The 12830-nt window shown below is 40.4% G+C and overlaps 1 protein-coding gene across 9 annotated transcripts in view; it reads right to left on the reverse strand.

The window, feature by feature from the left end:
* Tle1 (TLE family member 1, transcriptional corepressor) overlaps positions 1–12830 on the reverse strand; it is a 94549-nt gene that overhangs the window by 37494 nt on the left and 44225 nt on the right. For 4 of the 9 annotated variants that reach the window (XM_047524102.1, XM_047524104.1, XM_047524106.1 and 1 more), the window contains exons 7-8: positions 10545–10749; positions 9788–9804 (exon numbers count right to left, since the gene is read on the reverse strand). The exons of 2 other annotated variants lie outside the window; for them this stretch is intronic. In XM_047524102.1, the coding sequence (XP_047380058.1) occupies positions 9788–9804; positions 10545–10749 (222 nt within the window). The remainder of the gene's footprint in view (positions 1–9787; positions 9805–10544; positions 10750–12830) is intronic. 3 more of the 9 variants (XM_047524105.1, XM_047524103.1, XM_047524108.1) reach the window with 1 other exon arrangement.

Here is a 12830-nt window from a genome sequence, read left to right on the forward strand (position 1 = left end):
TGTGTGTGACTGGCCAGCTCTCTGGTCCTGATGCTGCTCTGGTGGTTGTTTTTGATATAAGCAAACAGTTTCAGCCTAATGAGCTGCACTGGCAGCAACAGCAACCGCCTGGTTTCTTAACAACTGCCTAGGGGATCCTTATCTTTGTGGTTCCCTTGTTTGTTCTCCAGAAACCCAAAGTGACTTCGTGGGTATTGCTACATGTCTCAAGATACCCAAAATATTTCCCCCTCATGCACCATCTGCTACTTCTTCCTTACATTTTGCCTGTCATAATGGTTACTCCTATGAATCTCAAGAATTAAGAGACAATTCCTGATAGTGACTGAATATCCTTTTGCTCCTTCCAATTTTAGGAGTCTATGCTTATAGAATAACTATTGTACATTACTGAACAAACATTTAAGAGGAGACCAACTGCAAAAGAATGAAACTGAGGTTGTTTTGCTTTAGGTTATTTAAAAAGTCACGTACTCCAAAGACAATTAGACCCAAGCCAGGAAAAGAGACCAAAGCAAACTTTGAGATACTTTTCATCCCTCTCATTTTATGTGGAGTACTATGATGTCCAAGCCAGAGTGGTTTACCTAAAGCAGCTCTTCCTACACCTACAGAGTTCAATTATGTCAAAGTGCTACCCCTACCAGACCTGTGATTTCTCAGCTCAGATTCTGTACACAGAATACTTACGCCCAAGTAAAAAATCACTCAAAATCCACACTGGCATTTAAACTACTGTGTCTGACAATGTCTCACGTCTGCTTTCTATGATATTCCCTTCTAACCAACAGTTAACATATAATCCCTTGATGTATCTGGTAACGTGCTTATCACTTCAAAAATACAAACACATAATTAGAAAAAAATTGATATTTTACAACCTACTTTAAAATGAACCGAACAGCCTGGTCAACACAGTGAGACTCTGTCACTAACTAATAGTAATAATTTTTTTTAAATAAATAGAATAGTTCAAAATTCCTGCCTTTCCACTCATAAACCCTGCTGCTCACAACCTAAGTTACAAGTAAGTTACAAGATACTTACAAGTATCCCAGCAGAGCAACAGCAGTCCCAATACACCCAGGACCAGCCCCACAGGCTGCCAATCCTCACACGTAACAGTTCTACAGACCTATTTGCCACCTCTGATGTCTCTTCCTAGGGTCCATATTTTGAAATATTTTAATCTACCAGATAGCATTCATCAAGTGGAATTCATTTTTCAAATATTTATCTGCCAAATAAATATTTAATCGTGAATCAGACTTTTTTGATCAACATGAGAACCAGTGTTATCAACTGATTGACAGACTCTCATCCCAGCCAAGAAACTCAGTGTTTTATTTCACCTTGCAGCTGGTGAAATTTACATATCTGCCAGGACTTTCCAAACACTGTAAATACTGGGCAGACTTCTATCACAAACGTCCCAAGCACTGGGATTTCCAGACTGTATATAAATTTCTTTGTTTTAAAATTTTGTTAAGAAATAAACAAAATCATCTTATTTACCTTGTGTTTTCTACAGGAACTCAAAATAGGGAGTTATACAGCCTACAGAAGATATTATAAACCTGAGCAAATCAAGATCTGAAAACACAGTGTTTTCAAAACAAACTGAAATTCTAAAACCATAATGATGTTCTACACCTTATGGTTGCACACGCTTAAGGATGCAGAGCCAAGTAAAATGGTACAGGGAGAGAAGAATCTGACAAGCCTCAAAAAGGAAAAAAGATCCTCCTAGAATGTTCAGTACTAGAGAAAGAGGTCTGGTTTTCTCTCCATTTATACATAGAAACCACACTTCAGATGATCAGATGCCAGTTAAGGGACAGGAAAGAAGTGCCCCACAGCAAGAAGGGACCTCTCCCTCTTAAGAAAACCTGGAATTCTTTTGAGAACATCAAATCCCAGAGAACACCTTCAAGGGCAACAGGTAAATTGTTTGGCATTATAGAAGCTTCCTAAGGGTCCACATCCACCTGACCTAGCAGAATGGCTACATGATACAGAGAGCTTGTTGGAAGAAAAGGTGGCAGATCTTCCCGTAACATGACCTGCATGCACTCTCTAGAGGAGATGAATCGGAGCACGATTTCCTAACCAATCCGTGGGAACCAAGACCTCCCCCTGCTGTGGTGGAATGGGTGCAAGTTAACTAGACAGTTGGCCAGTATGCAGAAGAAGCCAATATCGCCTATTAAATGAAACAAAAACCAAAGGTCCCCATGCAATTATAAAAATCATACCTCTGTATAAGAACTTACAAAGCAAGTAGAGGAGTCTACTGAACTTCAGAGAGTATCCAGCAGAATGAGAAGAAAATATCAAGATTTGGACTCTGAATCAACCTCATGTCGACCATTCTGGAAGTGGATGTGCACATTTTCTGTTCTGAACACTCAAGACTAATGTAGCAAAACCCTGGATGCTTCAACAGGGATAAAATCCAGTCTTTTATGGTCTTGTTCCAGGAATTTAGCTTTCTTTAGCAATCTAACAGTAATGACTGTTCTCGTCTACTGAAACAAATCTGGAAAATAACTCCAGAAACTACGAAAGAAAGGTTTAATGAAATGTTACACTGTCAATGCTACAATGCTACCAAACACTAGTGACAGCAGCCTTCATGTATCTCGAGGACTCAGAACAACTCTTCTGTCAACAAGTTTTAAACCTTGAAACCACCAGCAGCAAATCTGAAAGGAAAACCCACTCAAGGATGCAGCAAAGCTAGATGGGTTTCCCTAATGTGAAAATAATGCACATTATTCAAATGGATTTCTTTAGCTGCCACACTGATTCCCCTTGGGAACTTTCTCTTCCCCGCAGGAAAAGTGTTTGTGTCAGAGGTACAGATTGGAAACTCGTGACACTTCATTTATCCTCAGTTACACTAAGACAGTGGGAACCTAATTTGCTAGCACACTCTACACTGACAATTAACTTCTCCGTGAACATTAAAACAATTAGGCAAAGGCGCACCCCACCACATCTGTGTGCCAACTCCATCTACACCTGGTACCGATTAAGCCATCACCCTGTGCTGTACTTTTTGCTGCAGTCCAATTGGTCACTCATGTATTTTTCCCTGACATTTCAACAAATGCACTTTTAACCCATAAAACTAATGGGATCACCACTTGTCAACAAGTAGAAAGTAGAGGATTTTCCCACGTGGCAAGCGCATCATAGCTCAGAACCCTGGGTGGTACAGTAGGTGTGAAGGATGTGCATCTGTGCTTCCTAGCTCACATGCAAAACATGGGAAAGAACGGAGTGGCTGAACCCCCACCCAGGAACTTGCGCTGTCAAATGCAGATGGGTGACACAGGAGGACTCTCAGAATGGAATGTGGGTACTTCTGTGTTTTGGTAAGATGAAGTAGAAAGTCAGTGTATACCAGGGGTGATCAGGCACATAAAGTCACATGATGCCTTTGCTGTCTCCTTACCCCCATCGTAACCTTCTATTTCCTTCTCCAGGTAAAGCAAAACAAAAGAACTTCAAAGGTTGCAGCAGACAATAAATACAATTACTTAAAAATAGTTTCTAAGCCAGGAATGCTGGCCTGCAAGCAGGGTGTGGTGGCACACCCCTGTAATCCCAGCAACTCCGGAGGCTAAGGCAGGAGGATGGTAAGTTTGAAATCAGCCTCAGCAACTAAGTGAGGCCCTAAGCAACTTAGGAAGAGCCTGTCTCAAAACCAAAAATAAAAAGGCCAGGGATATAGGTCAGAGGTTAAGCAATCCCTGGCACCATAAAAAAAAACAAACCAGGGCTGGGGAGATAGCTCAACTGGTGGAAGTGCTTGCCTCACAAGCACCAGGCCCTGAGTTTGATCCCCAGTACCAAAAAAAAAAAAAAAAAAAAAAAAAAAAAAGACAAAAAAAAAAGACAAAAAAAAAACTGAGGTGTAAAAATGAATTGGGAGGAAAGAAAAATGTTCTTTACCTGCCTTAAAAAAAAAAAAAAAAAATGAAGATCCCTTTTCTCTGTTAAATTGTTTAATCTGGCTTCTTCAGTTATACTCAGACCCCAGCATCCACCTGGTGAGTGGCTGCCCTCACAGTAAACACACCTCCACCTGGTGCACACCACTCCCAACAACCAAGAGACCACCAAGCCTTTTCTTTCTTCAGAGATTCATCCTACGCTCAGCAATAATGCCAGTTCTCCCAAAGAGGGTCTGCATTTTAAGCACAGTTTCAAAACCCACCACAAGAGAAACCCGCAGAGGCAACAGCTTAACACTTAAGTGTTCTCTGCTGTGCCTAAAAATTGACATTGTAGGTGACTTATCTAAGTATTAGCCTTTATTTCCAGGCCATAGTTTGACATGCCAGATCAAAATTAATCCATAAATGTTTGGGCAAAACAGTTCTTGCTAGTCCCTGTTCAACTTTGACAAATTGGGTATTACATGAAAGTGATCAGTTAATGAGAAGCTGAGCTGTTTCAAGATGCTGGCACAAAGAACCATCAGTAAGTGTCTCACTTACACATGGTACCTGATGAAATCTGCATTTTTTTTTTTTTTTTTTTTTTTTGGCTTGCCACTGAACCCTTTTAAATTTGTTTTGACACAGGGTCTTCCTAACTTGCCCAGGTAGAGCTAGCAATTTACTGCACCCTGCTACAAATTGTGTGTTGTTTTTGGTACCAAAGATTGAATGATTCTCATCCCCAGCCCTTTTTATTTTTTACTTTGAGACAGAATCTCGCTAAGTTACCTATGGCCTCGCTAAGGTGCTGACACTAGCTCTGAGCATTCCATCCTCCTGCCTTAGCCTCCCTTGAGCCACTGGTATTACAAGGAAGAAACCACAAGTAATTGCACTGAGTGCAACTGATAAAAGCATTTATCGCCTTTCTACTACTCTGCAAATGGGTGAGGACCACTCCTGAAGCACCTGCTATGCTGGACAACCGCTACGGTACTCACCATTTACAGAGGGAAGTCTTACCTAGGAGCCAGAAACTCACCTGGACCTGCCTTCACCAAAATTCATGTTCTTTTTACCACACTTCAATGCTGTTGTAGTTCAAAAGTTTTCAGGAAAAAGACTCATGCTATTTTCTTTCTTTTTTTTTTTTTTTTAATTTGTTCTGTTTTATTTACTGCCATAACTCTGAAATCTACAGCAGTTCCTGACATCTAACAGGTGCTCAATGAGTATTTGTAAAATGAAGAATGAAGTAGTAAGTCTTAATTTCTTTCTTGTCCTCTGCAACATTTAACGTCATTCTAAGAAAAAATAAAGCTTTGGGTGGTCATGAACTTGGAGTCAGTCCTAGCTCTGTCAATTAGTTAGTAAAGAAGAGCTGGAGAAGAAAAAAATGAAACTATTTTGTTTGCCATGACTACCTTTAAGTTCAACATATGAACCCCTAATGCTTTGTGAAGTCAGTTATGGAGAGACAGCACAGTCCCTCAGACATGATCTAAATCTCGACCTGTATTATCTAAGTAACCATGTGACTAGAAACAGCCGTCTCCTTGAGCTGTCTCACTGATAAAATGATGGTGCTGTCTTCTGAATGATAAGGTAAATGGTACTCAAACTTTTCTGGATCAGGAACTCCTTTTGAAAATTTCTGAGTTATGATGTGTTCCCAGAATTATACCCAAGATCACTGACCCACAACACTGCACGCTGGTTTCAGAGTCCATCCATGAGCCCTGCCTAATTGCACACATCCTATATACCCTCCAGAGTCACCCCCAGACACCCCAGGGTACTCCCTGCTTTTTCAAATACTGATCACATGAGTTAAGATTTCAGTGTTATTACATTCAAAGTCATTTATCTGTGACATTAAAAGGGATGAATGCAAAATGGCAGCAAATATATGTATCACCTCACACCGTGCTTGGCACACACTAAGTGCTCAGCAAGCATCTGTTAATGAATCAAAGTCTTTTAACACACATTCTGCTACATTCCTTACGAGCCACAACTGTGTTGTTTCTGTAGTTCCAAGTCTTTCAGGAAGATGTACTTAAATGACATTTCCTTCAGTCACAATCTAATGCTATCTATCTTTAAATTAATTGAAATATCTAAAGTTTTTTATTACTACTGTATACTACTGAAGAAATAATAGCCTTTCTTAAGGTCATTTCATGTATTTTTGCTCAGCAGCGGCACTCTCATAAGAAGGCTTATACATTTAAAAAAAAAAAAAAAAAAAAAAAAGAGGTTCAAAGAATTAGACAAGAGACAAATTTAAAACCAAGCAAAAAACACAGCAACACCACTAAAAAATTATTGGTTTTATCATATCCCCCATTCAGAAATAAGAATGTAAGTGTTCACATTTTCATTGCTATTACTTTCATTTTCTAGGTTTTACATGAAAACAGACTGCTTATATTAAGGCTCATTTGTTTCCTAAACATAAAAGCTTAAACTAGCAAACTGAGTAATTTTGTGTGTGTGTGTGTGTCTGTGTCTCTCTCTCTCTCTCACACACACACACACACATACACACACAATCTACCAACCCATTTTAGGCTCACAGCTGAAAACCCATACACATCCGCATTCCATATAGATTTACCTAAGCCTCTGAATTTTTTGGCACTTGATTTAAGTATATTCAATATAGAAGAGAAAGGAAAAGGTGATAATAATGAGCCTTAGTCTTATTGAGGGCTGAGGTTCTCAGAGTTTGGTCCAAGGACCTTGAGTGTTACAGAGACCCTGGAATAATCTGCCTCTATGGTGGCAGATTTCCTTCCCAAACATCAACAACACAACTGTATCATAACAAATCAAATACAGAAACTGATCAGAAACTAACCTCTTTTAAGCCAGACACTAAAGACATTTGCAAACCTGTAAAAGAATACCAATTTATCCTAATAAAAATGTGTTTTGGAAAATAGAGATTTCTCATTAATGTTATTTACACCAGTATAAAAAATTAGTTCTTACAGTGATTTTTAAATGTTTTTTTTCTAATCCAGTAAAAACTTTAAAAAAAAAAGTTCTTAGGAGCCTCAATTTTAATTCGAAGGCAGAAACAAAGATCTGAGACCACAAGCTTTGAAAAACATTGGTCCAAAGCAACTGTCCTTTACCTCTGTTGGCAAAAAAAAAAGAAAAAAGGCAGCAGTGCAATCAAGTGACATTATCTGCCAAGTGAAATTAGACTTCATAATTCAAACCACTTTATTAAATAAGTACTTATTTTATATATATTTATGTGTATTTTTGTATTTATATTTTAGGAACTAATAGTGCACATATCTCATTATACATTGCTTCTCATACTCAATTTTATACCAAGTTTAAAGAGCTCCTTAATTTTATATAACTGTAATGCAAAATACCCCTTATGGGGACAGTGAAGAATTTAACTCCTCTTTATAGACTGAATTAAATGTTTAGGTTACTCCCCATTTCATATCACCACCACCCAGGAGTTGTCTGCAGTAATTAGGCAGAGAACACAGATACACAGACTTATTCTGAAAACATTCATTGAAATGACCCCTAAAACTTGTCCAAACTTTGATATGAAAAAGGATACAAGTCCATAACACATAAGTCACCATCTCATTTACATTATTGCACAGATCGGCTCATGCAACGACCCACTCCATTTTGATCGGAGAGTTCATTAACTGCTAACTTGAACATGTGCACTTAAAAACAATCCAGTCCCCTGAAATTCAAGAACTGATTTGTACTTTTATAAGGACACACTAACCACCTTCCCTCCACCCAATGAAGTAAACTCCCCCAATGAAGTAAGCATTCATATACATTTTTCAGCCAAAAATACAAAGGTTATTGGACCCTGAAATATAGACACGCGCAGAGGTGTGAGTCAGACCCCTACCAGCCTCAGTGTGCAAACCTCAGTTCACACCCCCCAGCATTTCAGAGCCATGCTCCAGGCTGCACCTCTCCCTCAACTGTGAGGCCAACGTCAGATGATTTCTGCTGAAACTTCATAGTCTTGTCTTTCTGTATCTTTGTCACCTCTCCTTGGTTTTCTGAAAAAGGGCTTGTGCTGCATGCCGACACACCTCTTAAACTGCAGACACATCCCACATGCCTTAAACATAGTGAGTGCTCAATAAAATAGTCATTTGAGGTCAAAGAGTAATAATGGGGGTGGGGGTGGAGTTTGATAAGAAGGAAGTCTCAGAGCTAAAAGTAAGTTAAAAAAAAAAAAAAGGTAAAAACGTGCTGCACAGGCTTTTCCAACATAACTTCTTCTGCCATGTGCTTTCTGACCCAGGCTTAGGTTTTCTGATTTGATATTCTACTGAATGAACCTGGCAGAAAATGATGATGATCTATAGGAACACTATGATTCCATGAATCAAAGCAAGTTTACTTAAATTTGTAGTTTGTGCGTTGGGTATTTTATTTCCTAGCTATAATATTTTGTCCCTCTCCTTCCATTTCCCACATTCTCCACAGAAAACTTGTAGTACGAGATTTAAAAACGAGCCACCTCTGCCTTTAATCGTGCCCCTCCTCTAAACATATCCTAATACATGAAGCAAAAAGATCTGTCTCAAAAAGAATTTTCAAAGTAACTACTACTATAGACAGAGAAGGGAGGGGGAAATCCAAAAATTATCGAACTGGAAAAATTAATGTCTTCTGCCCAAACTCCTAACAAAAAAGTATCAGAACAGGGCTGAGAGGTACAGGTAGTGGTAAAGTGTTTGCTTGGCATGCTAAGGGCTCCGGATTCCATTCTCAGCATGAAAAGAAAAAGTATCAGAATGATCCCAAAGTTCAGTGTCCCATTTTTTACTGTTAAAAATGGTTAAAATAGGGCTGGGGATCTAGCTCAGTTGGTAGAGTGCTTGCTGGGGTTCAAATCCCCAGCACCTCAAAAAAAAAAAAAAAAAAGGTTAAAATAGTGCTATGTTTTGAAAGAAGAGGTAAGGAGGCAAAATATGTAGCTATTCTAGGTGAAATGAGTCAAATTCTTATTATTTGAGCGATGCATTTTCAACACAGATCTACCCACAGCTCCAAATGTGCATCACATGGGCTGGGGATATGGCTCAGTTGGTAGAGTGCTTGCCTCACAAGCACAAGACCCTGGGTTCAAATCCCAGCACCACAAAAATAAACAAACAAGCAAATGTGCATTACATAAAACGGGTATGACTGAGTTTGGTGAAAAGATGAACTCTGTAAGCACAAAACCCTATCCATTGAATTTCCTTGTTTGTAAGCATTTACTCAGAAGCTTAGTTCTGATATCTAAAATAGACTGGAACTTCAAGTTTGCACTCTGAGAACAATTATACAAAGAAAACTAGATATGGAAACCTAGCAACTAAGATGCATTTGCAGAGGATAATGAATGGTTTAAGTAGAAGCAACACATCACTAACCAACTTCACATATGGATGGTGACGCCTTGCCTGTAAAGCTGATTTAAGATAAAAATGAATACTCTTAAACTACATGAAACCAGGTCTCAGAATGCAATGTTACGTCTATTTTTAAAGTGGGTCCTGGACATATACAGATCAAAGTGTATATCCAGGTAAGTAATTCCTGCAAACAGCTTCACCTCCAAATCATGCCCCTCTCATTTAACACAAATTTTGTTTAAAAAAAAAAAAAAAAGACAGGAGGGGAAATAGTCATACAAGACAGACATTTTTAATAAGAAAAAGGAAAAGCCCAGGTCACTGAGAGATGGGGAGTGTGTGTCTGTCTGCACTTGAGTTTGCAAGAGGACGCTGGCAGGTGTCAGGGCTGTGTTTGTGTGCAGTAGGCGCTGGAGTACTTACTGTGCCCGGCTCTCTGTCTGCTCCCGAGGTTACCAAGAAACGCACAGACATGCCCGTTCAGACACAGAGGCAAGAACAGAAATAAAAAAAAGGGGGGAATAATTAGAACACAAGCCCCAAACAGTTTTAAAAATGGCTTTTATTTATATAAGTCATTGCACATTCCTAATACAGTGATTTCCTGAAAATTACAGTATTTTGTAAACATAAGATTTACAGTTTAACCATACACAAAGCCTATTTTTTAAATTTCTTGACAGAATAAATTACTTTTCTTCAAAAAATTAGTCAAGTGCAATTTTGCCCAATATTTAATGCATACTAGAATTAAAGCCTATGAAACTAAGTAGTAACAGATGCAATTATCAAACCTTTCATTTGAACACATTCACTTTCAAATTTAACTTCTTATTTCGCCCCATTTAACAACATTACTTTCTTTGAAAATTACCCAATTAAGCAGTTAACAGTTTTCCATAATATGGTACAGGCCACTGGCATTAACTAGGCAGTTGCCAAGATGTCAAGATGCCTGCGAGTCTAGTGAGATTGAGAAATCTAAGATGCCCACAAGCAAACCCTGCAAACTTCCAGGGCGAATGGAATTGTGTGTCAGTGAAAGCTTTGCGACAGTTCCTCTTATCTCATTGTTTGCTCTCTGTATAGGTTGGGGCTTTCGTTAGCGATGCACGCAACTTTGCAGCACTGTCTGAGAGTATGAGGTCAAAGTCCTAATCCGGTTTGCCCGGCCTCTCACCTCTGTGGTGCTCTGCATCGTGGTGCTTCTTGTCATCTTTTATTGCCAAGTGAGACTGCCCACTCAGAGCACTAGACAGCGCAAGAAGGCTGGCGCTGCCCCCGAGGGGCGGGATGCCAGGAGGCTGCAGTCCTGAAGGGTGAGGCGTTAGGGGAACCGGGGGTCCGTGGCCATGAGAAAGATGCTGAGCTTGCAACTGCTGCTGCTGTTCGTGGCGGTGAGAGGAGAGGAGGGGGGAACAGGAGGAGGACGTGGTGGTGGTGGTGGTGGTGGGGATGAAACACGGGAGACGATGCGAGAAATAGGAAGTGGGACGTACACACAGAAGGGACAGAGACAGGGAAGAAAGGGGGGGAAATGAGATTAGTACTTTCAATGCAGCAAAAGTTTTTACCCTCACAATGACTTCTCCCCACCCTCCCAGAATCAAACCCTCGGATCTACACTGTCACTTCCTGGCATAACTCACGTCCTGGGAGGAGAGATGCTCATTATTAAGCAAGTCTGGCTAAGTCAGTAAGCACCTGCACACAAGTTTCATCTCTAAGTGCCTCCAGGGACGAAATCCAGTGTGTCACTGAATCTAAAATGCCGTGGATTTGAAGTCTCATCTTGATTTCAGAGCAGCTGAGTTGGGGGAGGTAACGTGCACCCTACGGTGCACAAGCACGCCCTGACTAGTCCCAGTGACCTGGTGACTACCCTTCACTCTACCCTCCTGCATTAACTTAACACAGGTTATGATGAGACAAAAATCAAATGCTATCTTTAATGAACAGAACCCAGAAAAAGAAGGAAGTGGTGCGTGGCTATCTCCCCAGCACCACTCAGACACTTGTGTGTCCCTATGTCATCCAGTCCTCTCTGAACTATGAGGAAGTCCTGATGTATGCTCCCATTTCTCAGAAGGAACCCAGGCTCAAAGGCACTGCCGAGGTTCTCCCACAAGGCAGGAGAAGACTGCTGCCATTTCCAAAGCCCTGCAAGTTGCTCTCTTTCTCATACCACTTTTGGGGGTGAAGGGGCATCGTGACAGATGAAAGAAATCTTAGAGATGAAACTTTGCTTATCCCGTCCTTTCTCCCAAGCCCCACACCTCAACCCCACTCTTCCTATTACAGATGAAAACACCCACTCTGGGACCCAGGGAGGATAAGAAGCTTGACAAGGAAAATGCCTCACTAACCCTGTGGGACTCCAGCCAGGGAGATCCGAGGCCCCAGCGCCACTGCCGCACTGTGCCTTATTCGCTTCACCCATTCCAAAGGTTATAAATCTGTTCACATTATACAGAACCATTTCTCTCATATATTATATTTAAAAGCATGTTGTGTGAAATGAGAAGGTATCCAAGAAATGGCCCCTACACCATAAATCTGAACACATTTCAGCTGTCCAACATAAAACGCGTTTTTGATGAGATAGTAAAAACGATTAAAGCTCAATTTCTAAGGTGTAATGTTAGAAAATTCTTAAGATTCTGATTTGTGCTCACTTCCCTGGGACTCAATTACTCATTTTATTTATCGCTCCCTTGCACGAACTGAATATATTAAATCTTCATGCCAGATCTGCAGTCGCTTCCACCCAGAGCACAGATTTTTAGTTGAGTCCCAAACATGTTTCCCATGCAAAAGTAAAACACCATCTTGAAATCAGAAAGCAGAGGCTGCAGTAATTAAAAGAAGTCCAGCCACACTCATAACCTTTAAAACAAATGATGGTACAGGGGGGTTGAACTCAGGGGCACTCTACCACTGACCTACACCCTCAACCCTTTTTATTTTTTAATTGGTCTCACTAAGTTGCTGAGGCTGACCTCCAAAACTTGTAATCTTCCTGCCTCAGCCTCCTGAGATGCTGGGATTACAGGCCTGCACCACCGAGCTGGCTTAAAAGAAATCGTTAGGAGTGCAGCATCTTTAAATTTTCATCCCTTTTTAGACAGCCTTGTTGAAATTAAGAGGGAGAAATGGAAAGGGGGGTTGAGCCTTAATAGCATTCCTGAAAGGTATTTAAAAACTACTCATTCACCATTTGAGATCGTAAGAACAATTTCTTTATGTGTAAAATCACCTTCCTGTCATCCCAAAGACACTAAATCTTGCTCCGTCACCTTCTAAGGGCTGGGCAGCAGTGAGACATAAAACTGAAGAAGCTGGCAGCGGCATCACGGTCCACTAGGCATGCTCATTAGCACTTAATTAGGAACTAGACACCTGCCATAAGAAATGTGCTCAGAGAAGGATGAGGAGCAGGTCTGTCCTACCAGCAATTACTATCATT

This window comes from Sciurus carolinensis, chromosome 14 (genome assembly GCF_902686445.1).
Source record: "Sciurus carolinensis chromosome 14, mSciCar1.2, whole genome shotgun sequence".
Classification (NCBI taxonomy): domain Eukaryota; kingdom Metazoa; phylum Chordata; class Mammalia; order Rodentia; family Sciuridae; genus Sciurus; species Sciurus carolinensis.